The following is an 18322-nucleotide window of genomic DNA, read 5'->3' as shown; positions in this document are numbered from 1 at the left end:
ATCGAGAGGTGCCGGATCCTGTTCCGGCAGGATCCGGCACAAATTAACCCCTGAGTGTGAAGCTTGAAACTGGTTAGGAAATCCACTAAAGTTCCGTCTTTATGTTTTGTTACAAAAAACACAACTACAAATCTTGTTCCAGGTGACTATTTAGTTGAGATATTTTTCTCACAAGTTTTAAATTAGCTTGTTTCTTTTATTCACTCCTGCTGGAGTGTGATTGTCACTTCATACTATCTAATAGGGGTGTAACGATATATCCTGCCACGAAATTTCGCGATACAAAAACGTCACGATACGTGTCGTGGAGGTGACAAACTGTATCGCGATATTGGGTTATTAATATTAATCTATTGTGTTGACTAGTAACGCGCATCCGACCGCGGCGGCGCGGACCAAAATCTTCCTCCGCTCAGAAGAAACTAGTCCTGTTTTGAGCTCTGAACTTTTACTGATGTAAGGCTGGTGTAGAGTTAAGCCTTACCTTATTAAATTAAACCTTTTTGGGGTGGTGAGTAGGATAAACACGGGGAAACTTCTGCTGAGTTCCAGTGTACTTTAATGTCCCTCAACAGTGTAGGATTTTAGAACATCAACACAGCACCTAGTGCCGTACTGTGGCGTATCACTCCGCCCAATCTAAAACAGACTAATCACTACAGATAAACTGACTAGTGTCATTATAGTCCCTGATTTACATCACAATATAAAGAATAGATTTATAAAATAATGAAATAACCTTAACAAAAATAAATCTCCTCTTACACTTATAAGGTGAGCATGAATCAATCTGTTTTATGATGGAAAATTGTATGTTTTTATTTACTTTTATTTATTTATTTAATTTTAGTTGTTAAATTTCTGGAAAAGAAAAAAGTCAAGTCATACATGAGAGAAACTATTCAGTTTGTGTCTAAATATTTGTACTTGTATGAAACAGAAGATGCATAATGCAAACCTGACATTTACTTTTAGTTCAGTTTGTGGAAAATGGTTGGCATGGCTTTCTCTTTAAAACTTAAACAGTTATAAAGTTTATACAAACTGGAACAATAGGGCAAATGCACAGTATTGTTTTGTATTTTGTGTTTTTCAAATAAAAGACAATTTTTTCCAGTCATATGTTCCTCATTAGAGGTTGTTACAAAAATACTGCAATAATATCGTATCGTACCGTATCGTGGAATTAGTGTATCGTTACACCCCTAGTATCAGACATGATTTAAAGCATGACCCTCAGGGGACCTGAAAAATGTCCCTGCCGGCTTTGAGGTCCACTGTTTGTCAGTGTGTAACGACGCCGAGGTCCACTGTTGGATAGTTACGCAAGTACACACACACACACACCCACACACACATTAACATAAACACGCGTACCGCGCTATCAGTGGACCTGTCATTGCACTTCAACTAACAGTGGACCTCTGTTTCTGGTCATCAAAAAAAATAAAAAATAGGATAGAAAATTTACTTTTGAGGCCTTTTACCATAATATTACTGCAAATGTGATTTTTGATTTTTTTTTAAGAAATTGCCAAGAGGGGACTTCAACACTTCAACTCCAGAGGTTGGATCCTGGTTTTTCTAAATAAATTAGAAATTCAGCCTCTGATCCATGTCTTTATCTTCCCATTCTTTAACATCATTATCTATGCAGGATTCTGAGTGGGCGGGGCTATGATAATGAGGCTCTGTGCTGATTGGCTGCCTGAATGACGCGATAAAACTGCCTGCGGCTTAGAAAGATGGTTTCCCCATTTGACTGTCTGCCTCCTATCCTCCAGATAGCTTTAAAGTTTGGACTTTAAAACGGGAAATTTAAGGGAAAATACTAAAAAGAGGGGTTAAATACGGTCGTTTCCCGGCCAAAACGGGAGACTTGACAGGTCTGGCCAGACTGGAACCCACAAGACGTCTCACTTCTAACACTCCTGGGATTGGCAGCTTCCTCCAAACTTGTGATGAGACTGAAATATTTCCAGCCGACGGCCAGAATGCCAGAGATCAGAGATAAGCCCCGCCCGGGCCCCGGCTCTCCGTCCTCCCCCGGTCCTCCCAGGTCATTCAATTTCAAGGATGAAGTCTAAATTTCGTGAATAAAATCGAAATTTTGAGAATAAAGTCGAAATTTCGTGATTAATTCGAAATTTCGTGAATAAAATCAAATTTTGAGAATAAAGTCAAAATTTTGTGAATAAAGTCGAAATTTCGTGAGTAAATTCCAAATTTCGTGAATAAATTTGAAATTTTGAGAATAATGTTGAAATACAATTTCATGAATAAATTCGAAATTTCGTGAATAAATTCGAAATTTCGAGAATAATGTTGAAATATATGGAGCCAAATCAAGGCCAAAAGTTTTGCTAATTTGAAAATAAAATTTGAACCTGAAAATTCTTTTTTACAGTTTCAATTATTTTTTTTCGCTATCAGATCTTTTTTTTCAGTTTCAGAACTTTTTATTTCAGTTTCAAATCTTTTTTTCAGTTTCAGAACTTTTTATTTCAGTTTCAAATCTTTTTTTCAGTTTCAGATCTTTTTTTCAGTTTCACTTCTTTTTTTCAGTTTCAAATCTTTTTTTTTCAGTTTCAAATTTTTTTGAAAAAGATTTGAAACTGAAAAAAAAAGTTCTGAAACTGAAAAAAAGATCTGATACCGAAAAAAAAAATTTGAAACTGCAAACAATAATTTTCAGGTTCAAATTTTTATTTTCAAATTAGCAAAACTTTTTGCCTGGATTTGACTCCATAGAAATACAATTTCATGAATAAAGTTGAAATTTTGTGAATAAAGTCGCAATTTCGAGAATAAAGTTGAAAACATTTTGACCTTGTTCTCGAAATTGTACTTCAACATTATTCTTGACATTTTGACTTTTTTCTCGACATTTCGACTTTTTTTCAACATTTCAACTTTTTTTTTTGTCAACCGGAATATGAGCAAATTCCGGTTATTCAAAGGGGTTATTGGTGTTTACATGGCCGTGCAAAACTGGGTTATTGCTAATATTCCGGTTAGAAAAGGGTTATTGATGCATGGAAACGCAGTCACTCTCTGCTCGGTTTCCTGCAATTTTGTGAATAAATTTGAAATTTCATGAATAAAGTCGAAATTTTGTGAATACATTTCGAGAATAATGTTGAAATACAATTTCTTGAATAAAGTTGAAATTTTGTGAATAAAGTCGAAATTTTGTGAATAAAGTCGAAATTTCGAGAATAATGTTGAAATACAATTTCGAGAAAAAAGTCAAAATCTCATGAATAAAGTCAACATTTCATGAATAAAGTCGAAATTTTGTGAAGAAATTTGAAATTTCAAGAATAATGTTGAAATACAATTTCTTGAATAAAGTTGAAATTTTGTGAATAAAGTCAAAATTTCGAGAATAAAGTTGAAAACATTTTGACCTTGTTCTCAAAATTGTACTTCAACATTATTCTTGACATTTTGACTTTTTTCTCGACATTTCGGCTTTTTTTCAACATTTCAACTTTTTTTTTTTTGTCGACCGGAATATGAGCAAATTCCGGTTATTCAAAGGGGTTGTTGGTGTTTACATGGCTGTGCCATGTGTTAGAAAAAGGTTATTGATGCTGGAAACGCAGTCACTCTCTGCTGGGACGTTTCCTGCTCGGCAGCTTTCCTCCAAACTCCTGCTGAAGTATTTCCAGTATTCTCCGGCCAGAATGCCAGAAATCAGAGATAAGCCCCGCCCGGGCCGCGGCTCTCCGTCCTCCCCCGGTCCTCCCAGGTCGTTGGCCTCTCCACCTCCTCCTCTCTGCACTTTGAAACTCTGCTGGTTCCCCTTCGCCACACCAAGGTTTCCTGAGTTTCCGAGGTTTCCTGAGGTTTTCTCCGGCCAGCTTTCGTCCAGCCGGGGCCATGATCTGGTGTCTGCGACTGTCCCTGGTCCTGCTAGCCGTCCACCTGGCCGCCGCCGCTAACGGTACGTTCACTCAGGACTGGAGAAGAAGACGAGGGAATGTGGAGTTTAGACGAAGAGACAGGGATCTGTTTAGTGTCACGGAGGAGGTGGAGGTGGAAAGAGGCGGCGGGAGGGAGGGGGGGGTTGACCTTTGACCCTGAGATGTTTGGAGAGAGTTTGGATGACCTCATCTCTAGGGATGGCAATTGTCAAGTTAGTGTCTTTTAACTGGAATCCAGTCAAATGACCAGACAGCTTTTCCTTTTCTTTCTTTTATTTCCAAGGTGCATAATCCATCCTTTGCCATTAGGTGAAAAACCTTCCAATCAAACACATAAAAAGAAAATGTTTAAATTCTGTACATAATTCAAATTATTATAATCGGAAATAAGCATACAAAATATGACATAAGTGCAGAAATACCATAAAATAAACACCTAAATAAATAAATTAATACTGTGAAACCCAAACCTTAACATTAAATTGCAAATTTACAAATAAAGTTACCCATTTGTCAATTATTTTATCATGTTTCAGGTAAGTATGAATTTCCCTTCTTTTTTAACATTTTAATGCATTTTGACATAAATTGTCTCACCTTCAACTGACGCTTTACCATTACTGCATGTATTTTTAACATGAATTATTAGTTTAAACATTAATTATTTTATTTAACCTTAATTACGTTCACGGTCAAACTTTAATTAATACAATTAAATTACATTTAAAGAATGACATTGAATATTAAAGTATGAAAATACTCAAATCATGCTATAAATTAAGTAAATTAAATGCCCTAATAGCATAACAACTTTCAAAATGTAGTCCTTTTGCAGTTCTTTGTGTTTGCACTCATTTAACTTTGGTTTGACTTTACAGCAATCGAAAACCGGTTTCTTGTTGAGAACCGGTTCCTATTTTTTCAATTCCTTGGAATCGTTTGGGTTTTTTGCTCGGTATTTGGTTGAAAAGAGAAATGTGAAACATGTGTAGAAGGCAAGTTTTAGTCAAGATCATTAACTCACAGTAACGCTGCGTTATGTCAGGAATGGCCAAGGAAAAGCCCTCAAAACCATTTAGCTGTGAAAAAGCTTCGTTTCCAAATCGTTTTGTTCAAAGATATAAAACAAAGTTGATGCTAATCGACCTGTTTATTCTCCTTTTTTCCTTTAAATCTTATCAATTCACGTCCCTACTCATCTTGCTTGACAGCGTCTCCTGAAACTGTTTCTGGGAAACGAAACCACGTAAATCTTTTCTACAAAAGTGGAAATAAAAGGAAAAGTGACAGAAAACACTCCTAAGATCAGCAAAGTTGAAGACACTTTCCCTGTTTCCTGATGTGTTTGTTTAGTTTGTTTATTCATTGTGAAAGTTTACAGGCCGTCGGTTCGTAAGGCGAGTTTATCTGTGCAGCACAATTCAACACAAGGTAATTCAAAGTGCTTTACATCAACATTAAAAGCAGCAAGACACAATTAAAACATAAATAACAAATAAAATGAAATAAAATGATAAGAAAAGAGGTAAAATAATAAAAAGCAGCAGTTGTTAGTCAGTAAGGGCAGTAGATCCAGCAGGTTCATCTCATTCTTACAATGGGAAGAATTACGTTTCTATACGTTCAAAACCTACAAATACCAGGTCAAATACAGGATTACAAAAGTAATCTGTAACAATTCGTGCGGTAAATTAAACCAATTTGACAATTCTATGTCAAGAGAAACAGAAGAAGAAGGCTTAACAGATGCTAAGGGACCAAGTTTTGCTGGTACCGGTAAAGTTATCCTCCATTTTTGTTGGTTGCTAAGTATCTGCGCGACCAATTTGACAATTCTACGTCACAATGCAGTGTAGTGTAATCGTATTTGGTTAAACTGTTTTTAACTGGTTTAACTTGGTTCAAACTGGAGCTCCAGGGAGATACTGGTCCATTCCTCCCAGAACTGGTGGATCTGGGTCCAGGTTTACGTCTCAGATGTGACCGTTGGGGGTCGTTATCCGTTTGAAAGACGCATCAACGCCGAAACTAACGTCTTTGGCTGATGTGTTGAGTTGTTACATTAATATATCTGCAGAATCTTCCTTGTTCCGGGTGAAGTTCTGTTGCTGAAGCTAGCGTCACTAGCATGTCCCGTAGCATGATACCGACGCCCCCGTGCTCCACAGGTTGGGTAGCGTTCTGAAAGGGCTGAAAGGTTTTAATATTGTATTGTTCTGCCTAGGGTGGTTTCCCAGCATGCTCTAGACAGCATGTTTTGTTCATAATCTGTTATTATGGCCATGCCACTTGGCATGGCCATAATAACAGCATGACCCCGCTCTGATGTGGAAGAAAAAAATCCCCAAAAAATAAAACGCGCCCGAAAAAACGAGGAAAAACATGAAAATGCAGGCGATATATTAGTATACAGAAAAGGTTTCACTTTTCTTCTTCTTTTTCCGCATGCTTTTTTCGTCCGTTAATGCGGCCTGAACCGCAACGTGCACCCATGCATGCCATACATCGTTGGATGCGTCTCCATCGTGCCTCGATGGACGTTACTTTTCTCAGTCAAAAGTGTTACCGTGGCAACGCTAGATGCCAAAAAGCAAAAAAAAGGCGAAAATTTGCACGTTTATTGTTCGGCTGAACTTTATCGTAGAGACATCGTTCAAACTTTCAAACACTCGGCCCGATTGGCACTAACAGACCGTACAATATCATCAAGCTGATTATTATGTTTTTTGCGATATTTAACTTTCAATTTAAAAAAAAAAGTCCTTTCTATTTTGGACGCTTGTTGCTAGGCAACGGTTTATCGTACAGACATCATTACAACATCGACAAACCCGGGACGCATTGTACTACAACATATTTTAGTCTCATCATGCTAGCTATTACGGTTTTTGAGATATTCAACAGAACTTTGGACGCTTGTTGCGCGGCAACGCGATATCGTAGAGACTTTGATCCAACGTTAAAAGACTCGGGTTGCTGTGGACTACAACATACTGAGGTCTCATTACGCTGTCCTTTACAGCTTTTGAGATATTGAAGCCAAATTATCCCATTCTATCCTGTGGGGCTTGTTACCATGGCAACAAAAACCTATGCATTTTTATGGGGGAAAATATAAATAAATCATCCGTTAACGTAGCCTGAACCGCAACGTGCACCCATGCATGTCATACATCGTTGGATGCGTCTCCATTGTGCCTCGATGGGCATTGCTTTTCTCAGTCAAAAGTGTTACCGTGGCAACGCTAGCGGCTAGCAAGCAAAAAAAAGGGCAAAAATTCCATACCTTTTTACTCGGCCGAACTTTATCGTAGAGACATCGTTCAAACGTTCAAACACTCGGCCCGATGGGCACTAACGGACCCTACAACCTCATCAAGCTAATTATTATGGTTTTTGCGATATTTAACTTTCAATTTAAAAAAAATGTCAATTTGACTTTGGACGCTTGTTGATAGGCAACCGTTTATCGTACAGACATCATTACAACATCGACAAACCCGGGACGCGTTGTACTACAACATATTTTAGCCTCATCATGCTAGCTATTACGGTTTTGGAGATATTCAACTATGCTAATTTTGTTGCTAATGGAAATTTGGACGCTTGTTGCTCGGCAACACGATATTGCAGAGACATCGATAAAACGTTCAAACGTTCAAACTGACGCTAATTAATAACATTTTTTAGTTCTTTGCAATATATGTATTACCAATTCTAATTCTAATAATTATTCTTGGCATTATCATGATATATTGTTTTATAGTGTGAAAACAATATAGCATGAGATGTTATATTATAGTATTATTATATTGTTATATATTATAGTATGGTGATATCATTTTGCTATATTTTATAATATTATAAAATTATTATGTTATATTGGGATATTATTATATTATTATATGCTATTATAGTATTACATATATTACTTTATATCACTCACTTATTCAAGTTAATATTCTTAATTTATTTATTTACTTTCATTATGTTATTTACACACACACACACGCACGCACGCACACACACACACACACACACACACACACACACCTAGATACATATCATTGTAACTCGATGTTGTCTTTTGTTGTAGTCTGTACTGTATGTTTAATAAAAAATTTCAACTTTTTCTCAAAATTTTTTTCCTCGACAGTTTGACTTTTTTCTTGAAATTGTAATTCAACATTAATCTTCACATTTCAACTTTTTCTCTTGACTTTTCGACTTTTTTCTCGACATTTCAACTTTTGAAAAAAAATGAAAAAACGATCTTCCTCTTCCAAAATCTTATTTTTATTTTCCTCCTGCCTGGCCCTGATACTCTTCCGTACTAAAATGTTAATTTCTCTGTGTGTCTCAGTGTTCCTGGACGGTCCGGCGGCTAGCCAGGTCCTGATCCGGCATAGACGAGCCAACAGCTTCCTGGAGGAGCTGAAACAGGGGAACAAGGAGCGCGAGTGCGTGGAGGAACGCTGCGACTGGGAGGAGGCACGCGAGATCTTCGAGAACGTGGACAAAACGGTACGACGCACCAAAATACAAGAAACCACCGCTAGCTTTAACGAAGCAGCAGCATAAACATGGCAAATTCTAGACAAACATCTTCTTTAAATAACACGAATCCAGGCTAGCTAACTTGCCTACTCTTCTCTTTTCAGAACGAGTTCTGGGCCATTTATGTCGGTAAGTTGTTTCTAACTCTATCATTTCCACGCAGGTTTTATCTTTTTGGCAGGTAAAACTCGTCACCGTTGTTTTTCCCGCTCTTCCTGCAGATGGAAACTCGTGCGACTCAAACCCGTGCGCTCACAGCGGCCAGTGCAAGGACGGGATCGGCAGCTACACCTGCTACTGCCCGGAGGGATTTAAGGGCTTCAACTGCGAAATCGGTACAAGAATCATCGTACATCTGTCCGCTCATTTTCAGCTTCGTAGATTTATTTTAGGGTGTGTGGTTGGTTAATAATAATAATAATAATAATAATAATAATAATAACAATAACAATAACAATAACAATAATAACAATAACAATAACAATAATAATAATAATAATTAAAGCTGCAAGCAGCGATGAGCTGGCCCTCACGTGTGCAATTTTCACCCATAAAGATCAAGGACTCAAAACTAAGTCCGATGACTCCACCCATGACTCTTTATGTCAAACCATTCAAAAGTTATGGCAGAAAGTAGGAACTATCAAATATGGACCAATCAGCTACTAGTATCACTTCCTGTTTAGTGTTGAAGTTTGACGCGGCGCCACGGCCACGCCATTTCACGAAAACTCACGATTTTGATAACTTTTCATGGTTAACGTCTTTTGTGTCTCCTGAGTGAGTTTTATGGCGAACGGACGATCCTGCTAGGAGGAGTTTGTTAAAGTACGACACGTGAAAATGGCATAAATTGTGCCAAAATTGCACGATTAATTAAAAATGGCCGACTTCCTGTTGGGTTTCGGCCATGGCGCCAAGAGACTTTTTTTTAAGTTGCGACATGATGCAGGTGTGTACCGATTTTCGTGCATGTAGGTCAAACCGATATCGTGTTGCCGAGCAAAAAGCGTCCAAATTTCCGTTAGCATCAAAATTAGAATAGCTAAATATCTCAAAAAGCGGAATAGCTAGCATGATGAGACTAAAATATGCTGTAGTACAACGCGCCCCAGGTTTGTCAATGTTGTAATGATGTCTGTACCATAAACTGTACGATAAACTGTTGCCTAGCAACAAGCATCCAAAATAATTTTTTTTTTAAATTGAAAGCTAAATATCGGAAAAACTGTAATAACTGTAATAATGAGGTTGTTCGGTCCTTTAGTGCCAATCGGGCCAAGTCTTTGAGAATTAGCGATAGCGATTAAACGAGTGTGAATAAGCGAAAGTGAATAATAATAATATTAATAATAATAATAATAATAATAAATTGTATTTATAGAGCGCATTTTCACCTGAAGAACAAGTCTCAAAGCGCTTACAATAAAGATTAGAAAAGAAGAAAAAAAAATTGAAAATAAAAATAAAATAGAAATTAAAAAAAAAAATTAAATAAAAAAGCTAAATTAGCAAAAAAGCAAAAAAAATATATATATATATTTCGTCAAAGGAAGGAAATGCTACCAACATGCAAAAACATTTGTGTACACAACAGCAATAATGATCAATGAATTATGTGTTTTCGATCAGCTCCCGACTAATGTCAGTCATTCTCAACCCAGTAGCAGCAGCAACGTTAGCATGTCCGTGGCTAATAATACTGCTGGTAACTAATTAACTAAATAACATGCTTATCATATTAACGCCATTTTGCCTCATTGTTTTTTTTTCCAAATGAGAATCGATAAGGGAATCGATAAAGAACCGAATTGTTAAGCAGAATCGAAAATGGAATTGGAATCGGAAAAATCTTATCAAGGACCAATCTGCAGATGGAATTCGTCATTCTTGCAAAATGTATCATTTACATACAAAAAATTAAGTAGTTTATACAAAGACTAGTCTTTCTTGATCTACATAATAATCTCATGCAAAGTAGATCAAGCACAATATTTGTATCAGTGTACAGATTGTAAACTCCAGTTTTCATGGTCTTTGCCCTTATTTTTTTTTTAACAGCTTGTGCTTTTTATTATTTTACTTCTTTTCTTATTCTTACCCATTTGTTATTATGTCTTGCCGCTTTTAATGTCAATGTAAAGCACTTTGAATTACCTTGTGTTGAATTGTGCTATATAAATAAATTTGCCTTGCCTTGCCTTGCCTTGCCTTTGCAGTTATTCCTGAACTTTGTGAGAACAGAAACGGCGGCTGTGAACATTTCTGCCACGTCGTGGAAGGAAGTGCCACTTGTTCCTGCGCCGACGGATATTTCCTGGCGTCGGACGACAAATCCTGTCACTCCAACGGTGAGAAAAGATCAAAAACTAACTTATATGGCCGTCTAGTTTGGTCTGAAACACCAACGATAGCTACGGAAGAGTATTAGGAAAAATAAAAATGAGAAAAATAAAAATAATATTTTAGAGGAGGAAGATTTTTTTTTCATTATGCACTTCGAGGAAAAAGTTGAAATGTCGAGAAAAAAGTTGAAAATTCGTGAATAAAATTGAAATGTTGAAATGACGACTTTATTCTCGAAATTGTATTTAAACATTAATCTTGACATTTCGACTTTTTTCTCAACATTCCGACTTTTTTTCTCGAAATTGTATTTCAACATTAATCTTGACATTTCAACTTTTTTCTCAACATTTTGATTTTTTTCTCGAAATTTCGACTTTTTTCTCAACATTGCGATTTTTTTCTCGACATTTCGACTTTTTTTCTCGAAATTGTATTTCAACATTAATCTTGACCTTTCGACTTTTTTCTCAACATTTCGATTTTTTCTCGACATATCGACTTTTTTTCTCGAAATTGTATTTCAATATTAATCTTGACATTTCGACTTTTTTCTCAACATTTCGACTTTTTTCTCGACATTTTGATTTTTTTCTCAACATTTCGACTTTTTTCTCAACATTGCGATTTTTTTCTCGACATTTCGACTTTTTTCTCAAAATTGCATTTCCACATTAATCTCAACATTTTCACTCTTTTCTCAAACTCTTCCAGAGCGGTTCAAATGTGGCGCCATCGTGTCGGACAGCGTTCGGACCATTTTCACGTACGAGAGAAAGAACGTGACGGAGGCTAACGTGGACGTAAACACCACCGAGATGATGGACGTCGACTCCGTTCCCTCTGGTCCGATCAACGAGTCCTACGTTTCCGAGCAGACGATAATCCCTCAGAGATCGGGACACACTCGGATCGTCAACGGAGAGGACTGTCCTCCAGGACAGTGTCCATGGCAGGTACACCAACTTTAAAACATGCTAACACCTCGTACACACCAAAATACTAATCTAAAGGTCTGTGTCTGTCGTAAATACAACCTCAGATGATCAACAACACGATTGTGCCATATCTGACCTGTTGCATTGAAGTTTGGGGAAATGTCTATTTTCATTTTACAAAAAAAGCCATAAGAATAATTAAAGGAGCATGAGGCAGGATTGAGGCAGGATTTATGAAAAAAATTCGTATACGTTTTAAGTTTTCTAGTAATAATGTCAGATGAAGCGTTCCAAACCAAAACGAATGAGCCCTCTAGCGTATCTCTCCATTGCCTTGAACAAATTTTCACTCAACTCAATCGAAAACGTAATAAAATTTGCACTTAACTCAATCGAAAATGTAATAAAATGTTCACATAACTAACTGAAAATTTAATAAAATTTGCACTTAACTCAATCGAAAACGTAATAAAATTTGCACCTAACTAACTGAAAACGTAATAAAATTTGCACTTAACTCAATCGAAAACGTAATAAAATTTGCACCTAACTCAATCGAAAATGTAATACAATTTGCCCTTAACTCAATCGAAAACGTAATAAAATTTGCACTTAACTAACTGAAAATGTAATAAAATTTGCACTTAAAGGAGCATGAGGCAGGATTGAGGCAGAATTTATGAAAAAAATGTGTATATGTTTTAAGTTTTCCAGTAATAATGTCAGATGAAGCGTTCCAAACCCAAAAGAATGAGCCCTCTAGTGTATCTCTCCTTTGCCTTGAACAGGCTGTTGCTGCAAAATGTGCTGCAATTTGGTCCCGAATTTCCCGCGCTGTCCTGCAGATGTGACGTCACATGACGCTGCATGCTCGTTCTCCCCGTTCTCCCGTGCCGGCTTCACTGTTGGCTGCAGTACCCCCGACGGCCGTCGTGGTGGAGGGTGGCGCTAGAGAGTCTCATTTCTTAAAAGGAGCCTCATGCTCCTTTAAAGCTTGCAAGCAGCGATGAACGGGCCCTCGCGCTTGCAATTTTCGGTTTGGGCCATGGCGCCAAGAGACTTTTCTTTAAGTTACGACATGATACAGGTGTCCAGCGATTTTCCTGCATGTACGTCAAACCGTATTGTGGGGCTTGAGGCACAAAGTTTTCTAGGGGGCGCTGTTGAGCCGTTAGGCCACGCCCATTAATGTAAACCATTAAATATCACATTTATCACCAGGCCTGGCTTGGTGCAGAATTTGGTGACTTTTTGGGCACGTTTAGGGGAAAAAAAGGCCTTCCTTTATACGGAAGAAAAATGAGGAAAAAAATGTAAATTCATACAGATACAATAGGGCCTTCGCACTGTAAGTGCTAGGGCCCTAATTAGTAGAAAACAATATAGTCATCCTTCAAATCCATTATTCTTTCAGTTCAAACTGTTGACATTTCTTGAATTAGTGGAACTACAGAAGTATTTTCCGCACAATAAGGCACACCTTCAATGAATTACGTATTTTAAAACGTTTTCCATATATAAGGTGCACTAAATATCTGGTAAAATACCGTACTATAGTGGCTGGGGTTGAGTTACGTATCTACCTGATGGAGCTGCTACAGGAAATGCTACAAAATCCTACAGCAAATGCAAAAAAAAAAAAAAAAACAAGAAGAAAAGTACCGTATGTCAAACTTTATTAACGAAATAAAAACCAGCTTTGCTCCGTCTCGTCAAAGTCGCCATGATGCGAGTCAGAGTCACTGCTGTTGTCTTGAACGTCTGACGATTCCTGACGTTTTTAGCGCCAACTACATTACCCACAATCCCCCTGACTACATTACCCACAATCCCCCTGACTACATTACCCACAATCCCCCTGACTACATTACCCACAATCCCCCTGACTACAGTAACAGAAATTACCGTAATGATCATATATAAGGCGCACTGCCGGTTTTTGAGAAAGTTAAAGGCTTTTAGTTGCGCCTTATAGAGCGGAAAATACGGTAATTACGTGGATATTAGCTCATAAGAAAATATTGCCAATCAATATACAGAAAAAATTTGAAAAAAGATCAAATAAGTATAACGTAAAAGGAACAGAGATCTTTGAAAAAAAAAAAAATTCAGGACAAAATTAATGGAACGTTGTGTTTCTGTAAAAGGTATCAATTTATGGAACAATCTGGATACAGAAGCCAAAGTATTTGTCTATTTCCAGTTCAGTACTTGGTTTTACACATGACTGCAGCCTAAATGTTAATCAAACATCCAGGTGTGGATGTCTTCCTACCGTTAACCACAGATTAATCTCCTGTTTTTAGGCTCTCCTGCTGAACGAGGACGACCAGGGATTCTGCGGAGGAACAATCCTGAACGAGTACATCATCCTGACGGCCGCCCACTGCATGAACCAGTCACGCTACATTTACATCAAGCTAGGTACGTTTGACCAGCGACTGCAGTAATAATTCATCACTCGTCTTTGGACCTTTCAGGTTTTACAATCACAATATGAAACCATTAACCTCCTTCGTAGGACTGGGGATCCATCCAAATGTCAATAATCGATTCTATTCCGATTCTTAAGATTCAGAATCGATTATCAAGATTTGATTCAATTCGATTCTGATATAGATTTGGGTTAGTGTTATTAAAACTGTTGTATGAATGATATGACTGTAGTTCTGCAACTCATTTCGTGAATAAAGTCGAAATTTCGAGAATAAAGTTGAAATACATTTTGACTTTCTTCTCGACATTTGGACTTTTTTCTTTGAAATTGTACTTCAACTTTATTCTCGAAATTTCAACTTTATTCACAAAATTTCGACTTTATTCTTGAAATTAAATAACAACATTAATCTCGACATTTCAACTTTTTTCTCGACGTGCACAATAAAACAAATCTTCCTCCTCTAAAGCAGGGATTGTCAACCAGTGGTCCGCGGCCCTCTGGTGGTCCGTGGCGGTATTGCAGGTGGTCCGTGAAATTGTAAATGGAAAACAATAATAATTTAAAAAATATATATTTATTCTTTAGACTCAATTTATTTTCCATTTACTATTCATTTGTGTGAATCATTTACCCATCCAAATGATGTCAAATGAGTGAGAGTGAACTTTGTAATATTATAAGCCTCTTGGCTTCCTATTGTTCATTTTTCATTGACTGTTTTTTTTTTTTATAGCAAAAGGTGCAAATAAAAAAAACGTGTGTTTCGGGTTTTTTCGGGTTTATTTTCGGGTTTTTTCTGGTTTATTTTCAGGTTTTTTCAGGGTTTTTTCGGGTGTGTTTCTGTTTTTTTCGGGTGTGTTTCGTTTTTTTTCTGGTTTATTTTCAGGTTTTTTCGGGTTTTTTTCGGGTGTGTTTCGGGTTTTTTCGGGTTTATTTAAGGGGGGGTTTCGGGTTTTTTTCGGGTGTTTTCGGGTTTATTTTTGGGTGTTTTTCGGGTGTTTTTTGGGTGTGTTTTGGGTTTATTTTAGGGTTTATTTTCGTGTTTTTTCGGGTTAATTGTCGGGTGTGATTCGGATTTTTTCGGGTGTGTTTAGCCTATATAGGCCCATACTCTTATTTAAAATCCAGGTGCAAAATAAAACAAACATCCCCAAAAGCAGTTGGTCCCCAAGTTGCTTCTTGGTTATAATAAACCAGTTAAAACCTCTGGTCTAAAGTATTATTTCTCCTGCGTGGTCCTGGTACTCTCCCGTAGACGTACAGATCTACGTGATATCGTGCTAACTTTCCACTTCAAACACGTCTTTTCTCCGCAGGCGAGTTCGACACGTTGGTGAACGAAGGAACTGAATCCGTTCACGAAGTGGCCGCGATCGTCACGCACTTCAAATACATCCCGGAAACGTATCACAACGACATCGCGCTGCTCAAACTGGCCACGCCCATCAAGTTCAGCAAATACATCGTCCCCGCCTGTTTACCCGAGACAGACTTCGCTGAAAAGGTTTGACTTGAACATTTTAGTTCAAACATGCACTGAAAAATCAATCTAAGCGCATGTAAATATAACATATTTAAATCTGTGATATTAACAATTAAATATGAAGTTTGTTGCTTTACATGAATACATCTAGTTTTGAACTTAATCTGCATTTGTTCAAAAAACAAGACATTGTGCATTTTTTCCTTAACCAGCAGTATTTCTGTAATCCCAGTAATCTTTACATTTACACACAAACAACATATTTACTTTTCCTTTAACAGTTTTAATCTATTGGGCAGATTGACCAACGTTTAGATCAGGGCTCGTCATTAGATTTAGCGCCGCCCTAGTGGCTCCTGGAGATTTTTCAAAAATGTTTGACCTTTTTTTTTCCTTTTTTTCTTCTTTTTTTTGTATTTTTCTCTTTTTTTTCCTTCTTTTTTCTTTTTTTTCTCCTTTTTTCTCCTTTTTCCTTTCCTTTTTAATCTCGACATTTCATTTTCTCGAGATTTTGACTTTTTTCCCGAGATTTTGACTTTTTTCTCGAGATTTCGACTTTTTTCTCGAAATTCTACTTCAACATTAATCTCGATATTTCGAGACATTTCGACTTTTGTAGAAATTTTGCCTTTTTTCTCAAAATGTCCAACTTTTTTCTCGATATTTCAACTTTTTTCTCAAAATTTCGTGAATAAAGTCGAAATTACGTGAATAAAAGTCGAAATTTCGTGAATAAAGTCGAAATTTCGTGAATAAAAGTCGAAATTTCGTGAATAAAGTCGAAATTTTGCTTTTTTTCCTCAACATTTCAACTTTTTTCTCGAAATTGTACTTCAACATTATTCTCTTTTTTTCTCAAAATTTCGTGAATAAAGTCGAAATTTTGCTTTTTTCTAAAAATTTCACTTTTTTTCTCGACATTGTACTTCAACATTAATCTCGATATTTCGACTTTTGTAGAGATTTTGCTTTTTTCTCAAAATTCCAACTTTTTTCTCGATATTTCGACTTTTTTCTCGAAATTTCAACTTTTTTCTCGAAATTTCGTGAATAAAGTTGAAATTTCGTGAATAAAAGTCGAAATTTCGTGAATAAAAGTCGAAATTTAGTGAATAAAGTCGAAATTTCGCTTTTTTTCCTCAACATTTCAACTTTTTATTCGAAATTTCGCCTTTTTATCTATCTATCATTATTCTCATTATTATCATAAATTTCGTGAATAAAGTCGAAATTTTGCCTTTTTTCTCGAAATTTCGCCTTTTTTCTCGAAATTTCGCCATTTTATCTCGAAATTTCACTTTTTTTCTCAAAATTTCGCTTTTTTTCTCAAAATTTCGCTTTTTTTCTCAAAATTTCGACTTTTTTATCAAAATTTCGACTTTTTTCTCGAAATTGTACTTCAACATTAATCTCGACATTTCAACTTTTTTCTTGACATTTCGACTTTTTTCTCGAGGTGCATAATAAAAAAAAAAAATCTTCCCTTCTCAAATATTTTTTCTCCTTCAAAGCTCTGGTACCCTTCCGTAGTTGGTGTATAAAGGCTGCCAATAAAACAATTACATGTTAGGAGACGCTAACTGTGTTCCGTTTCTTCTGTTCCTCTCAGGTGCTGATGCGTCAGCCCGACGGAATGGTTAGCGGTTTCGGCCGCCTCGGCGAAGGCCGGCAGGTTTCCACGATCCTGCAGCGTCTCAGCATCCCGTACGTGGACCGGCAGACCTGCCGCGACTCCACGCAGCTGCGCATCACCATGCGCATGTTCTGCGCCGGCTACGACACCATCGCCAAGGACGCCTGCCAGGGCGACAGCGGCGGCCCGCACGTCACGCGCTACCGCGACACCTACTTCGTCACCGGCATCGTCAGCTGGGGCGAGGGCTGCGCGCAAGACGGCAAGTACGGCGTCTACACGCAAGTATCCAAGTACGTCCGCTGGATCCGCGAAGGCATCGACAGCCTGATGCCCAAAGAGAGAAACGGCGGGAACAAAAGCCGGCGGAAGAGAAGCCGCGGCCCCATCCAGAGAATCTACCTGTGAAGAGGATTCAGTCGTCGGCAAAAAGTACAAATCTGGCAGTAATCGCCCCCAAAATAGTCGCATTTCAGACAAACATACAACCAAGACTGAGCTGGTGCTGGAGTTCATCAAGGCTCTAGTCTGGGGCCTTTACATTTTCAGTTTGAAACCAGTGGTGGGTTTTATTATACATGTTAGCCCTAAAAATCTGTTGATAAAGCTTTAATTGCTAAGAAGGCTAGTAAATAGCTGCTAGTTTTGGTGGATTTAGTAGCTTACTGTCCAATATTATTAAAAGTTTTGAAAAGTTACAATTTGTGTGCAAACCAATATCTTTTGTCATTTATTCATTTGGTTATTTTTCACAGTTACTGGCAGAAATTTGATAATAATCTGAAAAAAATAAAGAAAAATTAAGAAAAAGAGTGGTGTTTTTAATAATTATTGAAATGTTCTTACTTTTTTACTGACTGAAGAGAAGTCAGTTTTACATCATATGTCAGAGAAATGTCTTTCCTTTTTGGCTACAGGAATTTCTTGAAATGTTACAAATACAAGCTTTACTTATAAATGTACGTTTGCATAATGAATAAAAGCTTAATTTTTGTG

General features: G+C 37.2%; 1 protein-coding gene across 1 annotated transcript; it reads left to right on the top strand.

Moving 5' to 3' along the window:
• Window positions 1–3780: 3780 nt before the first annotated feature.
• Window positions 3781–18322, top strand: f10 (coagulation factor X). Its single transcript, XM_061716224.1, has 9 exons — window positions 3781–3949; window positions 8293–8453; window positions 8591–8615; window positions 8708–8821; window positions 10706–10837; window positions 11547–11788; window positions 14077–14194; window positions 15527–15714; window positions 17303–18322. Exons 1-9 carry the CDS (start codon window positions 3886–3888, stop codon window positions 17732–17734), a joined length of 1476 nt encoding a protein of 491 aa, XP_061572208.1. The 5' UTR covers window positions 3781–3885; the 3' UTR covers window positions 17735–18322.

This window comes from Cololabis saira, chromosome 24 (genome assembly GCF_033807715.1).
Source record: "Cololabis saira isolate AMF1-May2022 chromosome 24, fColSai1.1, whole genome shotgun sequence".
Lineage (NCBI taxonomy): Eukaryota > Metazoa > Chordata > Actinopteri > Beloniformes > Belonidae > Cololabis > Cololabis saira.
This window is presented reverse-complemented; position numbering and strand designations above follow the sequence as displayed.